Below are 25176 nucleotides of genomic sequence, written 5' to 3'. Positions count from 1 at the left end.
AAACCCCGTCTCTACTAAAAATACAAAATTTAGCCGGGCATGGTGGCACATGCTTGCAGTTCCAGTTACTAGGGAGGCTGAGGCAGGAGAATCGCTTGAACCCAGGAGGCGGAGTTTGCCGTGAGTGGAGATCATGCCACTGCACTCCAGCCTGAGTGACGGAGTGAGATTCTGTCTGAAAAAAAAACAAATAAAAACACAACACAAAACAAAACAAACAAAAAACTCCAAGAATAATAATCACAGAAAAAGCTGCAACTTGGTACATCATAATAATGCCCATGAAAACCAAAGGCAAAGAGAAAAATCACAAAGCCATCTGCAGGGAGAAAAGCAAGTTACAGTCATGCCCTCATAATGGCCTATAGGTCAACGGACGGGGCCCCTTATATTATAGGGGAGCTGAAAACTGCCTCCTGCCTAGTGACATCACAGTCTGGTCCTAATAAACTTTCAGAGTGTTTGTTCTTTTCTAGTTACCCCCCAGCTTTTTTGGGGGAGACAGCATCTTGCAGGCTGGAGTGCAGTGGTACAATCAGAGCTCACTGCAGCCTCAAACTCCTGGGTTCAAGCAGTCCTCCCACTTCAGCCTCCTGAATAGCTGTGACCGCAGATGCTGCCACCATGGCCTGACTAATCTTTTATTATTTATTTATTATTTATTTATTTATATTTTTTTGAGACAGAGTCTCGCTGTGTCGCTCAAGCTGGAGTACAGTGGCATGATCTTGGCTCACTGCAACCTCCGCCTCCTGGGTTCACGCCATTCTCCTGCCTCAGCCTCCTGAGTAGCTGGGACTACAGGTGCCCGCCACCACGCCTGGCTAATTTTGTGTATTTTTAGTAGAGACGGGGTTTCACCGTGTCAGCCAGGATGGTCTCAATCTCCTGACCTTGTGATCTACCCACCTCGGCCTCCCAAGGTGCTGGCATTACAGGTGTGAGCCGCCGTGCCCGGCCTAATCTTCTATTTTCTAGAGGTGAGGCCTCACTCTGTTTCACAGGCTGGGCATGAGCCCCTGGCCTCAGGTGACCCTCCTGCCTTGGCCTCCCAAAGCGTTGGGATCACCGGTGCGAGCCACTGTGCCCAGCCTCTAATCTCTTTTTCTGCAAATACTATGTCAGGCTAGAAAGTCCTTCAATCCTGTTTACTCGTCGCATTCTTATTAATGGAGAATACTTGTGGAAAGGAAAATGAATCAGGATCATATTTAATATCAAAATATTTTTAGAACATTGCAACTTCTTCATGCGTAGGTGAGTTAGAATAATTTTAAAGTGCAAGCTTTTGAAAGTTGGGAGGTTTTGTAACTGACTGATGCGGACCCCTTGGGCTACACCCAGTAAATGCAGGACTCAGTACGCGCTGGGAGGAAGACGCAATCCTGCATGCTGATGACCCCATGGGCCTGTGAGTAGTTAGGTATTCTGCCACATACCTGTAGTGTCTGTTTTCTCCAGACATTTTTAGGATGTGTTCTAACACACACAGGCTGAAAAGAAAGACAGGGATTGCACCTGGAGAACAGTGGTTCTAAGTGCTTTCAAGTTAGTGGATTCAGGAAGTCATTCTAAGTGGCTGTGGTCCCCCTTGGAAGCAGGACACCCTCTGCAAACACCTCACCCAGCTTTCTAATGAGGCTGCACGAAAATGCAGTAAGAAATTCTCATGGCAGCACCCTCATGGACATCTCTGCAACTTTCTAGGCAAAGGCTGCATGGCAGGAATACTCCACAGTGAGTACCAGCCTCTGTTCTGAGCAGACCTTCAGCTCACACCACCCAGGGCATGGAACAGTTTGAAACCCAGTTTTAGAAGGAATACACCATTTTTTTCAATGCCTCACAGGCCAGCATTCTTGGTTGTGGACACTATTTCTTAATGATAAGCCCATGTTCCTGCTGGCTCTCATTCCTCCCTGAGGTCAACCTCTCAGTGCGTCTTCTCTGGAGAATGCAGGGACATCTGCAAGGCCTCCTGAGGCAGAGGATAAAGTGGCGCTGCATTAAAAAAACGACCTGATTGGTGTCTTAAAAATTCAGGCTTTTACATCGACTTATCGTGTACTTTGGCTCCTAGGGGCTGGGATGGAGAGGGAACGTTGGTGACGGCCTTGACTGATCAATTACTTACTCACTGACAACTGCCACACACCCAGGACACACTGGGCATTACTCAAGATGAGGGTGGGGAGCCGATGAACCACACATGACTGATACGGGTTCCTCCTCAGGGAGGTGTGCCCTTGCAGACGCAGGTGCCGTGAGCTGTGAGCAGAGCTGGAAGGTGGTCAGTACTGCCCTGTGGAGATGCACCTCAGCCACTTAACCCAGCCTGGGGGCTCTGTGGGGCCAAGCAGGTCAAAAAGGCTTCCCAGAGGAAGTGGCATTAGATGAAGCCTAAGAATGAGTCGGAGCTAGCCACACGAAGGCGAAGCTGGTGGCCATGGGTCAGGAGCATTCAAGCCACTCACTGGCTTCATGGTTGCCATCACAGGACTGGGATCAATTTTTATGCACTCTTTGTTCAAACTACATGGACAGCTCTGCCTTCATTTAGCATTTTCAACCCAGAGTTTGTGGTCTCTGTAATGCTTTACATTTTACAAAGCACTTTCATTTATTATATCAATGACAAGGCACAGCATTCAGTAAGCACAGTCAGCACTGCACACTGCAAAATATACATTTAGTGAAACTTGTGCAAGAATAGACTGAGGAGCAGAAGACACCGTCTCAATGTTTGGGCAGCTGATATAAAGATGACAAGGAAACCCAAGCTAAGGCCTCATCATAAGGTAACGTCAGGGGAAGATGACCATGTCTAATGGGGCAAGGCGGACCGGAGGTGGCGCAAGTTCCCGGACCACCAAGGCTGGCTGCTAACCCCAGTGGAACGAAGGCAGCTTACTCTCGGGAGGAGAACAGCACCTGCCTCCTCTGGTCATCCCCTTTCCTTCCTCTTCCTTCCTGCCTCCAAGGTCATCAATGACCTGCTGTCTGCCCAAGGATGGGAGATTCTTATGTTATCAAACATTGATTGGTGAAATTCATCCTCAGTCTTTTCAATAACCAGTCCCAGAGAGCATCTTCTTCTCAGGTGAGCTTTCCTCCCCAGCAAAGCCTATCACTCTCCTCAGATACAGAGAGCAGAGGGGTGTGTGATGTGTGAAGGATGACAACACTCCTTCGGATGATCCTGTGCCGTGAGTCTGTCGCAGCATATTCTCTCACTCCAGTCACACCCACGGAGCCAGTGCCCCTGAAGGGACTATAAATGGATGCAGGACTCACCTGTGGCGAAGACAACATTCCTCGAGACCAGACGGTGCTCCACGATGGAGAACTGCGGGAGCTCGATCCTTTCCACTCCGGTGACAGCCTTGTCCCCGCCTCGCCAGTAAAATTCAATGTCATCCGTGGTGTAGCCATCTGCCGAGAGAGAAGCAGGGAGATAGGAAACATCCTCATTTCGTATAAATGCACGGCTAAATAAACTATCATTAACATGGAGGCTGCGGCTCTGCCATGTTTTGAGTAGATTTGTTTAATGTGCTTGTCTAGGGGAAGTGTCATCAAAGAACTAACTTTCCAATATTCTCAGTTATCACTGCCATTTTATTGGTACCAGGTTGGTACTGAAAAGTCGAGAAGCTGGGGACAATGGGCGCTCTGACCAGAGTCCTATCTGTGAAGTGCAACTTCAGAGCTGACCCAGACACCACACAGAGATGAATTTAAAATATATCTCAACTGCAATGAATAAGATAGTTTTAAGAGAAAATGAGAATTGAAGTATGAAGAATTCTGGAAAGGAAAATCCTCTCGAGAGCTTTTGAGAGAGTTCAAAGACTGAAGGTGAATTTCACCAATCAGTGATTGATTACATGAGGTAAGCTCAGAACAAAAGGAAGGTTCTCCTTAGCATATTTGGATGGTTTTATCAGCTGTTCCTGGCCACGAAGTTTGCCAACCTTAGAAATGCCTGTTCTAGGGATATTCCTGACCCTTAGAGATGTGCACAGGTGGTCTCATCAGAAAGAACAATGGTCGTTAGCTGGATTATAGCTCCAAATCCAGCTTTAGCGCAGCGCTCGTGTTCACGTGGTGATTGATCGCGGCTTCTCGAGAATGAGTAAGTGGGGCAATAGAGTCCATTGTTACTTGTAACACCAAGGAGTCTCCTAAAACATTAGGTCTACTTTGTCAATAAGATCAATTAAAACAGAGATTGGGAGAACAATATTATCTCAATATAAAGGACTTTTAAATTTGAACATAAAATGTAAAAAAAAAAAATTCACTCAATATTGAATGTTAGTCAAACAAATGGACCAAAACTGTAGGGTGGGGAAGAGACGCTCCCCACAGCTAATGCCTCCTTCCTGGTCCTACCTACTGTCCTCTCTTTAATAAAACATGCATCTTTCCACATGGTAAGTGGCATACTCTGCTTAAAACCTGCAAATGCTTCCCAGTGAAATTATTAAGAGCAAAACAAGTACAAACTCCTTACAAGAACCTCAAGAACCTACAGACCTGGCCCCTGGGCCTTCAGCTCCCCATCCTCGTTCACCCAGCCAGGCCTCACTGGCCTCTTATTGCAGCTCAGACCAGCGTGCTGTGCCCAGGGCGCCTGGGTCCTGTGCAGGGGCACACCTCCAGATCTTCATGTAGCTCATTCTTTCCCACATTTGCATCTTGGCTGAAACCAAACCTCGCAGAAGCCCTCCCTGGCACTCCATCTCACAGGCAGCCTCGCAATCTCTCACTATGCTTTTATCAGACTTTACTTTCTTCAAAGCACTATTTGATTTTGGTCTAATGGTTTCCTGTCTTTTGTGGACTATAAACTCCATGAAGGCAGGTGTTGTCTGTCATCTCTAAATATCCCTGTGCTTACAACCGTGCCTACATAGTTAATGTCCAGTGAGTATTTGTTGGATAAACTTTGAGTTGACGAATGCGACCTCCCGTGTGGAAATAAAGATACCATTTTTCTTCTGTCTAGTCCCAACATGCAGACATGTGTAGTCAGACCACAAGAAATCAGGAGAATCCCTTCTTCCACTCAAATGATTAAACCATGGATTCTTTGCAGAGAAGGGACCTCACGCATGGCGAGGATCTCTTCTACAGCAGATCTCCCTGCTCATCAAACACCCCTGCCCATACACCACAGCGGCAGAATCCTCTCCCTCAGGAGTCACTCACTGTGTGACCCAACAGTTGAAATAGAAGCTGCTGCCTTACTTAGATTCCAAACTGGCCTTCCTGAAACTTCCACTGACTCACTGGAGTTGTGCCCTCTGGCCACACTGAAGCCAGTTAACTTCTTAAGATCGTCCTTCAAATACTGGGAAATCATCTTTCCCCTGAGCCTTCTGTCCTCTAAGGTAAACGTCCCCAGAGAATTCAACTACACATCATTTGACAAGGCTTTACGTCTTTCTTCTTCTGTAAAAGCACAGCTCTTGGAAAACATGACAGTGATGCCGGTGGAAGTGAGGGGCACCGTGGGGCCAGCCTCACCCAAGATCTACACTAGGCTCTACCACCAGGGCAGTTTCTCAACATGGTCATTCACAAAGACACTGGCCTCTTACCACAATTGTATCAAGTGGGACTGCAAAGTCAAAGTCATTTATCTCCAAAATTCAGTACAAATATCGACAAGCCTAAATCCAATTGAGACTAGTTATAAACCAGTTTATAATAGGCCAAGATAAGCAACAACGAAAACCGTATCCTGATATGCCAGGAGGCGTAGTTTAGGTAGCAGGAGGCACATTGTTAGATGTTATGGATGCAGCTCTCATCTCTCATATAGGAGTACTCCATGCTGAATAATCAATGAAGCGTCTGAATACTACTCAAATTGAAGAAAATTGCCGAGATGCAGAAATAGCCTGCTTGTAAAGCCGAGTTCCTGATGGGAAATGAGTTTTACTCTGACCGCCCAGGGTCCCAGCAGTGCAGCCACTCATGCGTGATGAAGCATATTGTAGGAAAATAGCATCTCAGTGTTTGCTCTCCTCTCACTGAATGGACCGAAATGAGGGGCATTTGTTTTCTTCTATTTCAGCGCAGCAAACAGACTCTCTTAATCAGATTAGAATGAAGAACTCTTTTATACTGAGTCTCTCTGTCTTTCTCTGTCTCTGTCTTCCCCTCTTTCCATGTCAAAAAAATTATGGATGCCTTGAAAAAAGATGCTAAATAATGACAACAGGATCTAAAATACAAATAGGAGGAGAAAGAAACACAGATACGGATACACACAGCTTTCAATTTCCAGAGTGCAGTTCTGCTCGTCCAGAGGGTATCTCCTGAGGTCCATCATGCATGCTGCTGTCGTGGTGATTCTGAAATACACAGGGTGAGGGCAGATATTAAAGAAGGGCTGAGAAATGTATCAGGGAGACTGCTCCTATATAAACAGCGAGTAAGCACCCCGTGGGACCCCTGCCCAAAGTCCACCTGGCTAAACATCATTCACTATATACAGAGAGAAACTTGAGTAAATCAGAAACTCTTTTCAGCATAATACAGAAGAGATTTATCAAGAAAAAAAAACACAAAACGTTATTATGTATTTTTTAATCATTCATTTTTTGATTAACATAAAAATTGTATCCATTTGTAATATACAGCATGTTTAGAAATATGTATACACTGTGAAATAGTTAGATTGAAGTAATTAACAAATGTACTGTATCACCTATTTAACTCTTTTTATGTGTGATGAAAACGCAAAATCTACCCTCTTGCAATTTTTGAGTATGCAGCACTTTGTTATTAGCTATAGTCACCACATTGTATCAAAAACCTTACTATGTCTTATTGACTTTGGATAATCAATGGCAGAGAAAAGGGGTTTCCAAGGAAGTTCTTACCTTCAATTTTTGCTTCTCTTCTTGTCTATAGACTCTCTTGCCTCTCTAGTACAGAGAGATCCTATGTGTGGGACACCACCGACTAGGTTTTAAGACTGAGTCTTTGACTTTCCACGGGAAGTGTTAAAGTAGCTACAGATGCACTTTGGAACTCTAAACCTCACCTCTGCTTCTTTCAATTTTATTATCATTGTTTATTGGGCTGGATTCTAATATTACAGATTTTTTTTAACTGTGTGATCATCTCTCTTTTCAAAGAGAATATTTGGCTTCTATTTTATCAATCATGAACCAAAATTGGGTGGGTTAAGTTCCCTTGGGGCCAGCTAAAGCCATGGAAATAATTTCTTCCCCAAAACAGTTAAGGCTCTACCATGCAATGGTTAAACCAACCCTACACTGAGAAACAACACTTCTAGAAATGTCCAGTCCTTTTCCTACTCTGTCTGCAGCCTCCTCTTAGGGAGACCAACTTACTCAAAGCTGCTTCTTTGAAAACGCAACTATTAGGGTCATTATATTTTACATTATATATCTCTAGAACCCCACCCTTTCCCCACCACGGTCAATGGTGACTGGACTCCAGTGGGTTCCTGAGTCAGAGACAGCAAGCCATTAGTGGGCGAGAGATACATGACATGGGCTGAGTTGGAAGGCAGAGTGGAACTAAAGAGACTCTCTTCCATAGGAATGAATTGAACAGCAAAGATAAGAGTGGAAGTGCATCTGCAAGACCATGGTTTACAGGCCTGTGATGCTGTTTTCCAACTGGAGAGCAAAGGGTGAGAAAACATCACAGAGGAGAGAAGGTGCTGCAAGGAGAGTTGAGGATGCAGTCACAGCTGTGCCCTGGGCCGCAGCGGGGGCCTTGCTCAAGGTGTGCTCCACCTCTCCAGGGAGCAGCTTCTCAAAGCCTGTGCAGTCTCTGTGTGACCAGCAGTCCTGGCTGTGCCCATTCAATGATGGGGAGTAAGAATGAAAATGTGAGAATACTTTCTCCTGAGATCCCTAGAGTCACCCTCAATCCCCAGCTGTCCTTCAGGTTTCATCTTTCTTGAAACTCAGTGTTGAGCTTTATCTGAATGGTCTTCATTATTAATATTCACAACAAACCTACTAATGCTGCAGGTGATGAGCAAGCCTGACTCTTACCAACAGATCCTAACCCAAACATCTGTAAAACACTAGACATATGCCAATTCTGATGGACTTGTCTCATTTACCCTAAACGCAGGTGATAAGGAAATAATGGAGTAAGGTCTGTCCTTCTATTAGCATCTGGTTAAGCAAGCAGATAGAGCAACGTTCTGCTTTCCAATGATTGAGAGAAGCAGTGAGGGAAAATGTCAACGTATTCAGTAAACAGGTCAATGCTTAATTTTTTATGCATATAGCACGCATGCACCATGCAGACAATCAGCAAAATCCATAGCAATGGTGAAAGTGTGTTCCTTCCAAATGTCATAACACTTCCCCTTATCCTTGGAGTCAAAGAGTGCACTACATTCTATGATCCCAAATCAACACACAGCTCTTTGGGATATTTTTCTACAGCATGTAACATTCTAGCCAACTGAAGTTCCAGAGTCACACTTTTCAACTGTGGCATGTGTTACGGCAGATTGACAACCCAATGTCCATACAAGATGCCCATAATGCAAAATTAGAACAGAGTTCTGCTAAAATTATGAATCTTTATGAAGAAGAAAAAAACCTTCAGTGACAATGTTTGAATTTTTAAATTTTCCTTTTTTTTTTTTTATTATACAGAGTCTTGCTCTGTTGCCCAAGCTGGAGTGCAGCTGTGTGATCTTGGCTCACGGCAAGCGCCACCTCCCGGGTTCATGCCATTCTCCTGCCTCAGCCTCCTGAGTAGCTGGGACTACAGGCCCCCCACACCATGCCCAGCTAATTTTTTTGTATTTTTAGTAGAGACGGTTTTCACTGTGTTAGCCAGGATGGTCTCGATCTCCTGACTTCGTGATCTGCCCACTTCGGCCTCCCAAAGCGCTGGGATTACAGGCATGAACTGCCACGCCTGGCTTAATTGTCTTATATATTTTGGTACCTATTCACTTGAACTGAGTCAATGATTGAAATTACTGTTTCTTACTGTTTGTTTTCTTATTCACTCTTCAAACCACCCCCCCTACACACACACACACACACACACACACACACACACAGATGCACGCATACACACACATAAACATGCCCAAATTGTTTGGGGACACCATGGGGATACATTATCGGAGGGAGAAGGGGAACCTGAGGCTAGAAGAACTGGTGACAGCATACCCTTGTCCCACCAAGTACACCAAGTACAGCAGCTGTCCAGGTCTTCTCATTCTGTTATAATTCTGGCTATAAAATGGAGCCCTATTTCAGTGAGCTGAGATGGGGCCACTACACTCCAGTCTGGGTGACAACGTGAGTGAGACTCCATCTCAAAAAAAAAAACAAAAAAACAAAACAAAACAAAAAAAAACAGAGAGAAAAACAGAGAGAAGGAAATTCTGAAATCTGTGACAACATTGATAGAATTGGAGAACATTATGCTAAGTGAAATAAGTCAGGCCCAGAAAGACAAATACTACATGTTCTCACTTATATGTGGAATTAAAACAATTAACTTATAGAAATAGAGAGTAGAATGGCGGTGGCAGAAGCTGGAGGAGGGGAAATAGGGAGGTGATGAGCAAAGGGTAGACAATTTCAAACGGAAAATATGTTTTCTCTTTTTGTGCATTCTACTGCACAGCATGGTGAATATAGTTAGTAGTAGAGTGTTGCACATTTCAAATTGCTAAGTAAATTTCAAATGTTCTTGCCACGAAAAAATGTTAATTATTTGAGGTGATGGATATGTTAACTAGCTTGATTTAATTATTTCACATTGGATTCATAAATCGTAACATCATTTTGTACCCCATACATTTTTTCCCCACGCAACTCCCTCTTCACAGAACCCATAAATCTATACGATTATCATTGTCAATTTACAATAAGAAAAGAAAAAAAATGAGCCACTTTTTTCTTTTTATGTGAGGAATAATGCAGACACATCTACTCACTACTCTTCTTCATTTGGAAAACACTCTCAGAGTGGAGAGTGAGGCACGGGAGCTTGCTCTTGCTCATACTACAAAAGGTAACCATCAAGACAGAAGAAGTAGCTGAATAGCTGGGACAAAAAGGCAAAAGGAGAGAGAGTGGAGGCGAGTGGCAGAGTGATGAAGCCAACCGTGGCGGAGAAGCATGCCCCAACCCCTCCCTGAGCCCCCAAATCCTCATCCAAGTTGACTCAACTCATCAGAGGCTGGGAGAGTGGGCCTTTTGAGTGAATCGATCCTGGGACATCGCAGAAATCATCCAATGTGTGCTCCACCTCTCCAGGGAGCAGCTTCTCAAAGCCTGTGCAGGAGTTGTGTTCGGGCTGACAGGGGTTACAGAGGGGTTGAGGAATTTCACAGATGGCAGAACTGAGTCCAAGCCGAGTGCACGGAGATCAACCAAGGGCAGAGAGGCCACAGTGACATCTGGGCTCCAGCTGTGTAATCCCCAACACTCACACACGTGGTTTTATGTTTTCCCTAACAAACGTATCTATTTTCCGTCCTGACAGAATAATTTAACCAACATCTAGCGCCACCTTGTCCAGCCCCCTGTGATCTGAGAATTCCACTGTTATTCCTAAGGAACGGGATGAAGTTCAGCAATCGGGATCCAACAGGACTGGCTGGGGCTCCCCCAGTATTACTCTTCAGCAGGTTCCTCTTTTTTCTTTTGGTTTTTTCTTTTTTGTGTTATGATTGAGAGACAGCAGCGCTTAGGGTCTCTGTGACTACAAGGCATGTCTCTGATAGAGAAGCAGAGAAAGATAATGGCCAAGTGACATGTATGTCCTTGTGTCCAATATATCCTTTCTTTACAGTCGTACTTTGAGAATGCTGAAAGTAGAAAGAAAAACCAAAAAAGCTGACGAAGAGACAGAGGAGTGAGGACTAGAGAACTGGACCACATTACAGGGATGGTGCTGAGTCATCATCTGGGTGCCCAGCACACCCACCAGTCACATCTGTACTTCATGGAACACCGGTGGAGCACTTGCTCAATGCCCAGTTCTGTGCCAAGCACTTTAATACACACGTTTACTCTCACAACAACCATATTACAGAGCTATTATTATTATTATATCCATTGTGCAGATGAGTGAACCAAGGTTCGGAAAGGGTAAGCAGCTCAACCACGTTCCCGATGCCACTGGAAGGCAGACGTGACATTCAGATCCAGGCAGTTTGAACCCTGTGTTCTGCTACATCTGTATTACCTCTTTCACCTTAAACATACAAAATATATTCAACTTTTAAAGGCCTGCTCAGGAAATGAGAATCTTGTTTTGAATGAAGAGCAGTAAGGTTGATAAATTTATGTAGACAGAGATATAAATATTGATACACATATCATAGGCATATATATATATACACATATACACACCCATAATATTCTCATTAAATATGTCAAATTGGAAATATAATGAGTAAATGCAGAAAATAAATATTCTACATGCTATTCCTGCAGTAACTATAGTGACATTTAATCCAACAGTTTCTCACCCTTTGTGGAATAGGGTCATTCATTAGACCATTCTTGCTTTTACAAACAATACATGTCTAAAGATATGTTTAAGAACTAAAAGTATTAACATGTAAGAAATAAAGTTGAAGTTGTAAGGAGAGCACTATCTCTAATAAGTGTAAAATCATATTCTGAGATTCTGGTGACACACCATCTTTGGATGCTGCCTTCAACTACCCTTAGAGACCGTTCCCTGCACACCTGAGTGAGGAAGCCTGAGTCAAGGAGGTCAGGATACATGGATGTCAATGTGTTGAAGGGTTTTCATTTTGTCTCAGTTGTATTAAGCTTGTGAAATACTTTTTGGCATTAGCATTTCCATTTTTAAAATATTCACACATTGATATAATAAGGGCAGATGCAAACTCTTCATGAACTGCATAAATACAAACTTCTCTGCACATCACCTGGTAGGACTGCTGTGGAAATGTTGCTGTCTGATGGTCAGGGACATGCTCACTTCTGCAAACATTTGTCTGAAATGTCCACCTGTTGACTTAGGTATAAAAGTGCTCCTTGTCAGTGTTACTGGAAAAGGCTGGATAAGGTCAAGGTCTGGGATTCATGCTTAGAGTGAATCCAGCAACGCACACAATCTCTTCCTCCATTTGTATGAACAGCTTTGATTCACTGCAGACACTGGAGAGAACAGATTAAAATGTCTATTGCAAGCACTGATTCTGATGTCCCTGGCTGGTCACTGGATGTCAAGGTCCTGGACCAGCTTTCTCAGAGAAGCTTCTAGAACTAAACAATCTTGGTCTCTATCTCTCCTCAGCTTCCTCCTTTTTAATGTTTTCATTACATTTCATTACACCTACAAATCAGAATGTCCATTATTTGTTAACTTGCTGGTCTTTCGCTCACCCCCAGGTGAGCCCACAACAGCAGGACTTTATTGCTCCTGTCCACGGTTCTCTCCCCAGTACCTAGAACGGCAGCAACCCCCCGACCACACATGCAGAGTAAGTGTCCTGTAAATATTCTCAGAACAAATGACTTTCGAGATAAGAGGACCAGGCATAAGCTGAAGTGTGGGACTCGAGCAAAATGTGGAAAGAGAGTTGGTTTGGTCCTTCTTGGCTTTAATGTCCCAAATGTAAGAGTAAGTGGGGACACATTCCCACTATCAGGCACTCCCAGCATGAGTCCTGGCTGTGCATGGTTATGGACTCTGAGAGCCTCCATGGGCTCACTGGTCAAGAGGCTTGGATAAGAATCCCCTGTTTTTATGGTCAAGTGGTCTTGGTGAATCTTTATGTTGCAGAATTCAATTCTTACCTGCAGAATTCAATCCTGCAGAATTGACTCTAACGTCAGTGTGTGAGAGCTTTATGGCTTCAGGCGCAGTGAAGACCATGATGAAATGTTGCCTTCAGGGTAGTCCTAGATCTCTGATCACAATCTTGTTAAGCTAACAGGACCTGGAAGCAAGTTAGTAGCTCCTTTGGTGTGACTTCTGGCTTGCACTCAAGATGCCCAAACGTTCCAGAAATCTGGGCAAGAGTTGTATCTATGGCCATGGGTTAGCACCACAGCTAAGGCATTGCTTCACAGGTAACCATTTGGTCCTTTGCAGTCACCTATAGCAACTCACTCTCATCTTCATTCCTCATTCCTCTGATGAAGGATGCACTGGCTGGTGGAGGCAGCTATCATTTTACCAAGAAAAGGAACTCAGATGCTAGGATGTAGGACCTAAATCGAATAATTCAGACCAACAATTTTCCTTGAGTAAGTGCTTATTCAATGTGAAGAAGTCACAGGACATAGGTCAATGTTTTGGTTATCCTGATTTTCGTTTTGCTTTACAAAATACATAAGAAAACACATTCATAGAACTGTCCAAAGGCTTTTGCTATGGGAACTCCTTGAGGATGTTGCTGGGAAAATTATCGTGGTAAGTTGAGTGTGTTAGCAGCCCATTCCTTTCCTCTTTCCAGAATCCACGCTCCTAGCCATATCATTACAACTCTTCTCACCAAAGAGGAGCTGGCTGCTTGTCTACCTCTTGAATGTGCGCCGACTTTGTGACTTGCTTTATCTAATATAATGGCTGGAAGTTGACTATGTGCCAGTCCATGCTTAGGCCCCAAGATGCGTTCTTTTTCTGGGCTTTTCTGCTTCTACCTCTGCTGTGAGAAAGTCATACCCAGAGGAGTCTGTCTGTTGGTTTCAGGAGAATGAACACAAAGAGCAGGACTGAGGTGACCATTCATCTTTTCAGAGACTGCCCTGGGTAAGCTAATGGGTCCCCGACACCCAGCCTGTGACAGCGCCAGCCAGAACCAGCAGAGATGCTCATTAACAACCCAGACACACAAGCAATGAGCACTCTGGGGTTACCGAAAGCATCGAGGCTTTCTAGCTGATTGTTACACCACACTCTTGTGGCAATAGATAGCTGATACAATAGTCAACACAAGTTCACTGCAAACATACAAAAGCATAAATTCTCTTATCAATACGTAGGAATCACAACCTGATACTTCTGAGGAGTGTCATAAGACAGCAAAACCCTTAGCAAAGAGCATTTTCCTAAAATAGGGACATGTTTCTATATTGAAGCATAACTCCACTACCATTCAGGAATACTCATTTTTGGGAAGGAGTAGTTCCCTCAGGCAAAGGAGACAGGCCCCATGTACCTCCTCTCGATTTTCAAAGACTTTGGCAACATGCTACACAAAGCCACAAACTGGCAACAGTGCTCCCGCCAGAACAAAAGGTGTATGCCAGATTCTAGAACTCCTGAAAGAAAGGAACTGCCCAGAGGGTGGAATGAGAAGTTCTTAAGGACGACACCACAGGTTCAACCCTCTGAAGAGGAACAGAGAAAACAGTTGGAAAGAATCACTGAAGTACTTTGAGTCACTCCAACTATCTGGATCTGATTATGGCACTTGGGGGTTTCACAATTGAGAAATGCATTGTCCAAAACAGTAACCACCAGCTATGTGTGACTATTTATATCTACATTTAGAATTAATTCTTTTAAATTTAATTTAAATGAAATAATATTAAAAATGGAGCTCCTCCGATGTTCTCATCACATACAAAGTGCTCAATAGCCCCCTGTGACTGACTGGTAGCTACTGTACTATGCGGATTATGGACTACCCCCATTACCACAGAAATCTCCATCAGACAGTGCAAAAATAACAGCTTGCTATCTGTGTCTCTAGCCTCTGAGAACACGACTCCCTGGATGAATGTAGTTAGGGGGATATGGTCAAATGCATGGAACCCAGAGGCTTGAAGGTAAGCTGTCACAGCTGGAGGAAGCCATGCATGCCAGCGTAGAAAATGTCACTCAAGACTCTACCGAAAGTACCACAAAGTGTGTCTGACTTCACGGTTTAGCTATAACTCAGCAGCCAGACGGAAAGACCTACCCTAATTAACTGACAATTAGGCACAACAAATGGCCCACCTTCGCCTGATCTTCACATTTATATCCTAGAGGCTACAGCCTCCAATATGAGAGGGAAACTGAAGTCAAGGTCACCATATCCATATTGACACCAGCAAGTCACTTTGTTTCTACGAATCTGTTCCACCAAAGCATAAACATTCTGAATAAAAGAAGAGATGTCCCATGAAAAGCAATGGAAGCCTAGAAAATGAAAGTTGAAAAATTCAGATGACAGGCGCCTGGTTACTAAAAGGTATGAGTGGATACAGCCTCTTTTCAAGAAGAATGGGAAGGCAAAAGAACATTGTGAAATGAAGGCATAGACAGACAGAAGACGCTCAACACTGAGAGATGAATGCAGGAAATCCTAGCCACAAATGCCAAATGGAAATCTGTACTGAAGACAAGGCAACAGAATTCACATGGCTGAAAATCCTTTAACAGCATGGAAAGCTTCTTACATTTTAATGAGCACACACGTTACTGAAGGACCTTGTTAAAATTCAGATTCTGTCCCAGCACTTTGGGAGGCCGAGGTGGGTGGATCACAAGGTCAGGAGTTTGAGACCATCCTGGCTAACACAGTGAAACCCCGTCTCTACTAAAAACACAAAAAATTAGTTGGGTGTGGTGGCACATGCCTGTAGTCCCAGCTACTTGGGAGGCTGAGGCAGAATTGCTCGAACCTGGGAGGCGGAGGTTGCAGTGAGCCGAGATCGTGCCACTGCACTCCAGCCTGGGCAACAGAGCAAGACTCCATCAAAAAGAAGAAGAAGAAAAAAATTCAGATTCTGGAATTGGGTGAGTCTTTCATTCTGAAATTCCCAGATAATGTTCTCAGGTGATACTGATGCTGGTCTGGGTGACCCTATTTTTAGTAGAAAGGAGAGGGCAAACTTGTAAAACCTACTCAAAGGCAGAGGTAGAAAAAAGAAGCTTTGAAAACAGAGGAGATGATAGATATTGAGGGGATAAAATGGATACGTAACTGAGATTTATTAGAGCAAGACCAAACAGCATCCAAATTAGCAAATTAAACATGAAAAAATAAAACACATTTTAATTCAAATATAATATATACAGTATCAATGTACCATTAGCAATTTTTAAGTGCATAATTCAGCACATTCACATTGGTGTGCAACTATCACTACTGTCCATTTCCAGAACTTTTTCATCATCTCAAACAGAAACTCTGTACCTTTTAAACAGTAACATGGATGACCCTAACCCCAGGCCCAGTAACCTCTAGTTCACACAGTCTCTCTAAATTAACCTATTCTATAGGTCACCACATATAAGTGAAATCATATAAGTGAAATAGTTGTCTTTTTCTGCCCATGGTTAGTTCACTTACTATATTGTTTTCAAGGTTCATCCACGGTGTAGCATGTATAAGAATTTCATTACATTTTAAAACTGAAAAATATTCCATTATATGGATACACCATATTTTACTTCCACTCATCTGCTGGTAGACGTTTGGGTTGTTTCTACCTTTTCACTACTATGAATAATCCTACTATAAACATTGGCATAAAAATATCTGTTTGGGTCACTTCTTTTGTATCTACCCAGAACTGGAATTGTGGATCATATGTTAATTTTATGTTTAAATTTTGAGGAACCACCATACTGCTTTCCACAGTGACTGAATCATTTTAAATTCCCATCAGAGATCCCTAAGGTTCCTATTTTTTCTTGATTTTGACAACATTTGTTCTTTTCATTTAAAAAAATACACATACATTAAAATGTTATATATATATATATATATATATCAGCCATCTCTAATGTGTGTGATGTAGTATCTCATTGCAGTTTAAGGAAATGCAGGTCAAAACTGCAGTGAAGTACACTACATCACACACATTAGGATGGCTATTACCTTTTCTCCTATTTCCTTTAGTTCTTTGTCCACATTTTCCTTTACCTCTTTGAATAAAGAGATTTAAAGTCTTTATCAAGTAAGTCCAATAATTAGATTTCTGCCAATTTATTTTGTTCCTTTGACTAAGCCATGTTTTCCTCTTACTTTGTATGCTTTGTGATTTTTTTCCCCTGAAAACTGGGCATTTCGTTATTATAATGCGGTCACTCTGAAAATCAGATTCTTTCCTTTGCCCAGGGTTTGCTGCTTTTAACTTTATCAGTCCATTTGTTTTGAGTCATTTCTAAACTCTTTTTGAAAAGATTATTTCGTGTCAAGGTTAATCAGTGAAGTCTCCGTTGCTTTAGCTCATGTTGAGAGAATGTTTTACGTTTACTTATCTACGTATGTATTTATTTATTAGAGATGGGATCCCACTCTATTGCGTAGGCTGAGTGTAGGGGCCTGACCATAGCTCACTGTAGCTTCGAACACCTGGGCTCAAGCGACCTTCCTGTGTCAGCCTCCCAAGTAGCTGGGACTACAGTCATGCACCAACATGCCTGGCTAGATTGTTTCTTTCTTTATTGTTATTTACTTATGTATTTGGTAGAGACAGGGTCTTGTTGCATTGCCCAGGCTGGTCTAAAACTCATGATCACAACTGTTACTCCCACCCTGGCCTCCTAAAGCACTAAGATTACAGGCATGAGCCACCATGCCTGGAAAATGTTTTAACAAGAATTTCCTTAAGTGCCGAGAGCTGAAGCAAACAAACAAAAAATGCACAAACAAAAAAGAGAACAGCATTCTTTCTCAGTCTTTGTAGACTGGCTCTGTGCTGGGGTACACGTTCCTCTAAGCCTAGGGATTAACCAAAAGCAAACATCGGAGGTTCCTTAGGACTTTTCTGTGCATACTTCTTGTCTAGGCATGTGCATGGATTTTTAAGTATCTCTATATATGTGGCTGCTTTTGAATGACCTCATTTCTCTAAGAGTCTCATCCCAGCTTCTCTTTTGAGCCTTAGATGGTCTATTTTATGCTTCCATCCAAAATCTCCCATCCCAGGCATCTTTAGGTTCATCTTTACCCTGTAGCCTTAATGAGCACTGCCTGCCCCTTCTCTTACTTGCATTCTGAGTTAGGCAAAACTGAGATGAACATCTTGCTTCAGTCCTTCAGGCATTCTCCAGACAGTTTAGAACATATGTACACAATAATTTGCAAATAAGATCTGCTCTGCTGCCTCCGGTAGGAGAGCGAGAACTGGGTATGAGGCTGCTGCCTGCTCAAAACCGAAAACAATCCCTGCCCTAGGATGTGGGTGGGGGAAATGGCAAGTGAAAAATGCCACAAAACTTTCCTGTTGTTTTTAACATAGCTTTTGCTTGATTGGGCATTTGACTGATTACTGTGAACCTTAAACTGATTTCCAGAGCTTCTACAAGGTTGGTTCAGATAGCTTCTAGTTTTTGTTTTGTTTTGTTTGGATGTTTTTGTGAGGGGACAAGAGCTTGGAGCTTTTCAGTCTGCCACTTTGTTGATGTTACCATCCAAGTGGAGCCTAAAGCCACCCCATTTTGGATGGTAATCTGCCATTCTGACTTCTGATTAACCCCTGTTCTAGGAATGCCTCTAAGATTTCTACTTTTTCTACTGTTACCATAAATCTGGACTTTCGGTCAAAAGAGCCTTGACCATCAATCCTGCCCTTAAGCAGATTCACACAGCATTCTTGCCTCTCCCTGAGAGGTCCACGTCGATTGTCCTACGCATTCCCTCACTAAGGTATATAAGCCCTGGATCTTGAGGGTAATTGTGTGAGGATCCACCACCTTGTCTCACTGCTGCCTGAGACAAAGACATGGCGCCTGTTCTTAAGTTCTCATTAAATGTGTCTTTCTAAGAAACTGGATTTGTCAGCCTCTTTCTTTAGCCTCTCAGCTTCCTCAGCCTTTGGGGGTAGGTGTGTACAGACCTGTCCACTGCAGAACAACCCAACATAGAGGTGGATCACAGCAGGAGAGGGAGGGTGTTTCCAAAGCAAGAGAAGGAGGGTGTTTCCAAAGATAGACAGGAAGTTAGTGAATAGAATTATGATATAAAGTCAAAGCCTAGTTCTTTAAAAATATAAATAAAATAGGTATTTCTTGAGATGAACAATCACAGCTATAAATGAAAAAGGAATCATAACAGTTATGTTCTAAAAAGCTTAAAACATAAGACAAAGCAATGTACATGTGCATGCTAATGATTAGAAAGGCCAAACAAAAATGACATCTTCCTGAAAAACATGAATTCTCAAGGCTAATACAAGCAGAAAACCTCGAGACCCGTAAGTATTGCAGAAACTGAAGCCCTGTGTGGCAGGGTGGAAAATGTTATTCAAGATCCCTTACAAAGTAGCATGTACTTATAAAACATTCCCCCCAAAAATATTTCATATAAATTACATATTTATGGGTAAACCTTTAAATGCTTAAAGGAACATCAACCCTTTCAGATATAGAAATTTCCCATACAACATGGCACATGTATACATATGTAACAAACCTGCACGTTGCGCACATGTACCCTAGAACTTAAAGTATAATTTAAAAAAAAAGATACCTGAAAAAAGAAAAATTCTATACTGACAGAAAATAGAATGTTTGCTTAGGGATAAGGAGTAAGAGATAAATTGCAAATGGGCAATGGGGAATGTTTTGGGTAATAAAAACATTCTTTTTTGATTGTGGTGGTGATTACATGGGTATATGTATTAGACGAATCTTATCAACCTAGACAAATGGCTATATGTCATTTCGTGTAAAGTATACCTCAATAAAGTTGATTTGCAATGAATTAAATGATGACAGATTGTAGATTCTCTTAAAGGCTTTGAAAAAATAAAATCAATAAGCCTATCATTCTACAGAAAAAAAAAAAAAAAGAAATTTCCCATACAATATAATCCACTGCAGAACATAAAAAAAGAGAGAAATCTACTTGATTCATGTTAGGACAAAACACACCAAAAAAGAAGACATATAATCTGTTACTATATTTAAGAGACTGTATATGGTATATATCACAGATAAATGTGCGAGACAACCCTCATTAGTCCATTTTCTGTTGTTTGTAACAGAATACATGAAATTGGGTAATTTATAAGAAATGAAATTTCTTTCTTACAGTGATGGAGATTGGCAAGTCCAAGGTAGAGAAGGTGCATCTGAAGAAAGTGAGAACCTTGTTGCTGGAGGGAACTCTCTGAGGAGTCTCGAGGCAGTGTAGTGTGTAATACGGCAAGGGGGCTGAGTAGGCTCACGTGCTAGTTCAGATCTCCCTTTCTCTTCTTATAAAGCCACCAGTTCCTCTCCCATGAATACCCATTATCCATTAATCTATAAATGCATTAATCCATTCATGAGGACAGAGCCATCATGACCCAATCACCTCTGAAAGGCCCCACCTCTCCATGCTACCACATTGGGGATTCAGTGAGTTTTGGAGTTCAAGGAGTTTTGGGGGGGACATTCAAACCATTGCAGGGCTTCCTACTACCACCTCTACATTGGATAGTTTATCTAGGAAACTTCAATAAATTGGCTCATGTTTCTTGGAAACTTCAGCCAAGCCATGATGTTAGATGAGAAAGAGGGAACTTGGAAATAGATTTCTTGGCAGAGTTTACACACATCTTGAAGAAAGGCTGGCACCTTCCAAGTGGCATACAAGGATTAATGGTGCCTACTTTACACCTGAGAAAAGTGGTGTTAAGGTGACAAGATAGAGGAGACTGAATAGGAATTGGCCTTTCAGATTATGAAAACGCAGGCATATTTCCTGTTGCACACACACGAGCTACATGGATGAAATGGAGGTCCTGGATTTATCATGGATCCTCTACAACAGGGCTGCCTAGGTGAGTACAGCAATGGAAGATGACCGTGAAGGATACAGTCCTAGAGCTAATAAAAGTCCCAGGAAATTCCATGGAACAGAAAACCAGCCTACCGTCTCTACCACCAATACCCAATTTCAGTCAAGGAATTTGCTGGAAAGCTCTGAGAAGGGTTAATTTTCAGTATCTTCCAGGTCAGAGTATGAAGCCACCAGAAAACAGTATCAGTTAATGTAAAACTTCTTATCCATTTTTTCCTCCACCCCCAAAATTAAATCTTTAAAATTAGGGAAGTCATATGTAATCTGTCATACTGAGTAGGGGCAGGGAAAAGAGAAAGTAGAAGGCAGAGAGGTTGAGAAGCCCCAAGTCCCTGCTCTTTGCCACTGCAGGCTTCCAGTCTGAAGTACAAATGGGCTGTGTAAACGGAAGATGTTAATACTAAATTTGAATTTAGTATTAAACACTGAACTGAGAATACCTGTGTAACACAAAGATAGAAAACAACTTTTACTAAAACATTGGCAGAAAACCATGATATCTGCTCAAATTTCACAAAGGTAGAGAAATTTTATACTTCCCTGAACAAAGTTTAATAGTAGGGTATAACTGCATTATGAGTAGATCACAAGTCTTTTTTTTTTTTTTTTTTTTTTAGCAATAAACTCGTTGAATAAGAATTTTTCAGCAAAAAAAAAAAAAAAAAAAAAAAAAAAGGTACATTAACCAAGAGCAAGGCAAAATTTAAAAATTTTTAAGAGGATTACCCATCATCATAAAATAGGATTTATCCCAGAAATTGAATGGACTGGGTCAGGGAAGTGATGTCACCAAGCTGGTGGAATAGGAAGTTAGACTCCACCTTCACCCCTCCACCCCACAAAGAAAGATCAAATAGCCACTGTCTACAGACCAGAACATCCTTTTGAAAATTTCAACACTGAAACAAGCCTGAGACATCCATTTGGTCTGCAGAACTGATTGAAATCCAAATTAGAAGAGTAAAAAGAATGGTCTTACTCTGACTGCACTCCCCTTCCCCAAGTCAGCAGGATGCCAGATGAAAAGGATTTCTATGGGTACACATATTCTATCTACATGGGGAAAAGAAAATTGGAGGTAGTCATCCAAATTTCCAAGCATTTGGAAAGGCTTCCCAGGAAGCCCACCCCAGTTTCACCTCACTTAGAACATTAGGGGGAAATAACACAGCTAGATTGCCCAGGGTTAGATAGAAACAAAGAAAAGAGGCAGAAGTCATGGTCACCAGCAAACAAATCTGGGTGGTACTTCTGTTTCTCCCAGCTGTGGCACCAAAATTGAAGGTACAAACCAACCTCATAAACCACCCACAAAGCTGCTTTGGTTGCCTTCAGAAACAGAGTGGGAAGTTTAACCTAGCTCGAGTTTCCAGATGGCCAGTGAACATGCTCAGCCTCAGGGCCTACCCAGGGACCCTGCCCAGGCAGGGAGACTCTCACCTCTGCACATTTTGGAGAAGTGTGGAAGCTAGACCAGCTTGACCCAGGAAGTCAAGATGATTCCACTCAACCCAAAAGCCTGCACAATGACCTTGCCCAGGAAGGGAGACTCCCACTTCTATGCATTTTAGAAAAGTGAAGGGGCTAGACTAGCTTAAACCAGAAAGTCAAGCAGTGTTCCATTTAGCCAAAAGTCAATGACTCAATGACCCCACCCGGTAAGGAAACTTGTATCTTTGCACATTGCAGAGATGGAAAGGGGCTAAACCTGCTTGAGCCGGGAGGTCAAAGAGCTACTGAACTCAACAAAAAGGTGATTCCACATCAGGATGGGCTCCACCCATCCTGAGCAGTGACCCCACCTAACCTCAGGGCCTGGCCTGCAGCCCTGCTCAACTATAGAACCCAAATAGCAAAAGTGCCCAGCCAGGGAATACAGTCCATAACCAGCCTGGCCAGGAACCATCATAGTACCCAGCCAGCAGCTCTGCCTGAGAGCAGAGTCCAGCCAGTAGCCTCACCAGAGAGCAGAGCACAGTCAGCAGCTTCCTTCAACATCAAAGCAAAGGCAGTGACCCATCAACCACAGAATTGAAAAGCTCTGCCTGTGCAAGGTTGTCATGAGCTGGCCTTTCAGAATCACAGGCTAGAAGGTAGAGAGGATGAGACAGTGAAGGTCTATCACTGTCAAACAGAAAAACAAACAAAACAACGACAAAAACAAAAACACCTGTGAAGGCCAGAAGAAGAGCTATCTCCTCAAACGTGCAGACAACAACGGAAGGACACAAGGATTAAAAAGAATCAGGAAATCACGACGCCTCTAAAAGAACTAATAAAGCTCCAACAATGAACCCCCAAGAAATGGAGATTATAAAATGGCTGGTAAAGTATTAAGAATAATATTCAGAAAGAAGTTCAGTGAGCCAAAACAATATATACAGATAACATTTACTACAATATGAAAAACAATACTCAGAGCAAAATACTGACAAAGAAGTAGAATGAATAGAAAAGAACCAGATATAAATCTGTGAGATAAAGACTACAATGATTGAACTAAAAAAATTAATAGAAAATTTCAGCAGCGGACTCTATCAAGCAGAAGAAAGGATCAGTGAGCTGGAAGATAAAATATTTGAAATTATCCAGTCAGATAAACAAGAACAACAAAAGATTTAAAAAGAATGAAGAAAGCTTCTGGGTATCATAGAACACCATCAAGAGACTAAACAGTCACATAATAGGTTTTGCAGAAGTAGAAGAGAAAAAAAAAGCCAGAAAGCATATTTTAAAAAATAGTGGCTGAAACTTTCTTAATCTAGTAATAGATATCGACACCCAGTTAAAGGAAACACAGAAGTCATCAATCAAATTCAACGCCAAATAAAAGTACACTAAGACATATAATAATCAAACTACCGATGATCAAAAACAAAGAAAAAGAAGAAAAGCATCCAGAGATAAGAAACATATCACATGTAAGAGGTGCCAATGCAACTATCAGCAGACTTATCCACAGAAACCTTGCATTCCATGAAAGAGTGGTGTGATATATTCCAAATGATAAAGGAAGAAAACTGTCAACCAAGAATATTTATTCAGTTAAGCTGTTATTTAGAAACGACAAAGAAATAAAAACTTGCCCGGACAAACCAATGGAAAAGACATCACTATCCCCTAGATCTGCCTTACAGAAATTGCTACAGCAGATTCTTTAAACTGAAACAAAAAGCCAAAAATTAATAATATGCAACATATGAAGGAATAAAACTCAATCATGTAAGTAAAACAGTATCAAATTCAGAATACTCTAGGTTAGTAATGATGATGTGTAAGATAATGTTATCTCTAGTATGAGGGTTAAACAAGAAAACTATTAACAACAACTATAGCTACCATAAATTGTCAGGGAAAACACATCACAAAATGTGGTAACTTCTGACATTAAAATATAAAATGTGTGTGTGGGGGGGGTAAAAGTGTACAGCTGTTGTATGTAATCAAAATTAGCTATTATCAGCTTGAAATGAGATGCTATAAGATGTTCTACATAAGGCTCATGGTAAGCACAAAGCAAAAAGCTTTAGAAGAAACTCAAAATAAAAATACAAAGGATTCTGCCAGGCACAGTGACTCACACCTGTAATGTCAGCACTTTGGGAGGCCGAGGCGGGCAGATCACCTGAAGTCAAGAGTTTAAAACCAGCCTGACCAACACGGCGAAAACCCGTCCCCACTAAAAATACAAAAATTAGCTGGGTGCCGGTAATCCTAGCTACTCGGGAGTCTGAGGTAGAAGAATTGCTTGAACCCGGGAGGCGGAGGTTGCAGTGAGCTGAGATCGCACCAGTATACTCCAGCCTGGATAACAAAGCGAAACTCAGCCTCAAAGAAAAAAAAATAGAAAGGATTCAAGGCATACTACTACAGAAAGCCGCCACAAAGGAGGACAATAAAAGAGGAAGGAAGAAACAAAGTATCTACAAAATAACCAGAAAATAACTAACATGATGATGGTAGTAACATCTTACCTATCAACCACTCAAAGACTGCTGAATGTTCAAACTGCATTCAAATAAGGCAAACGCCCAGCTGTAACCAATCTCGCTGTTACTGTACCTCACTTCTGATTCCCGTACCTCACTTTACCTTTTTGGTCTATAAGTGTGTTCCAACCACGGGGCACCCCTGGAGTCTCTGTGAATCTACTGTGATTCTAGGGGCTGCCCGATTCGCGAGTTGTTCATTGCTCAATTAAACTCTCTTACATTTAATTCGGCTTAAGTTTTTCTTTTATCTATGTATGTATACAGACTCCACCAAAGAACTGATATAACTAATTTAAAAGTAAAATCAATGTGGCAAAAGGATTGTTAAAGGCCAGAAATTCTACAGTAACCTGAGCAACATAAGAAGACCCATCTCTACAAAAAGTCTTTTTAAGTTAGCCAGGTGTGGTGGCACACACCTTTAGTGACAGCCAC

The 25176-nt window shown here is 42.2% G+C and overlaps 1 protein-coding gene across 6 annotated transcripts in view; it reads right to left on the bottom strand.

Moving 5' to 3' along the window:
* Positions 1-25176, bottom strand: part of GABRB3 (gamma-aminobutyric acid type A receptor beta3 subunit) — a 228018-nt gene that overhangs the window by 33727 nt on the left and 169115 nt on the right. For all 6 annotated transcript variants that reach the window (XM_030931494.1, XM_030931495.1, XM_030931493.1 and 3 more), the window contains 2 exons: positions 6283-6365; positions 3295-3432 (listed from right to left, as the gene is read on the bottom strand). In XM_030931494.1, the coding sequence (XP_030787354.1) occupies positions 3295-3432; positions 6283-6365 (221 nt within the window). The remainder of the gene's footprint in view (positions 1-3294; positions 3433-6282; positions 6366-25176) is intronic.

Source organism: Rhinopithecus roxellana, chromosome 5 (genome assembly GCF_007565055.1).
Source record: "Rhinopithecus roxellana isolate Shanxi Qingling chromosome 5, ASM756505v1, whole genome shotgun sequence".
Classification (NCBI taxonomy): Eukaryota; Metazoa; Chordata; class Mammalia; order Primates; family Cercopithecidae; genus Rhinopithecus; species Rhinopithecus roxellana.
The sequence above is the reverse complement of the archived record's forward strand: the minus strand, read 5'-3'. Positions and strand labels throughout refer to the sequence as shown.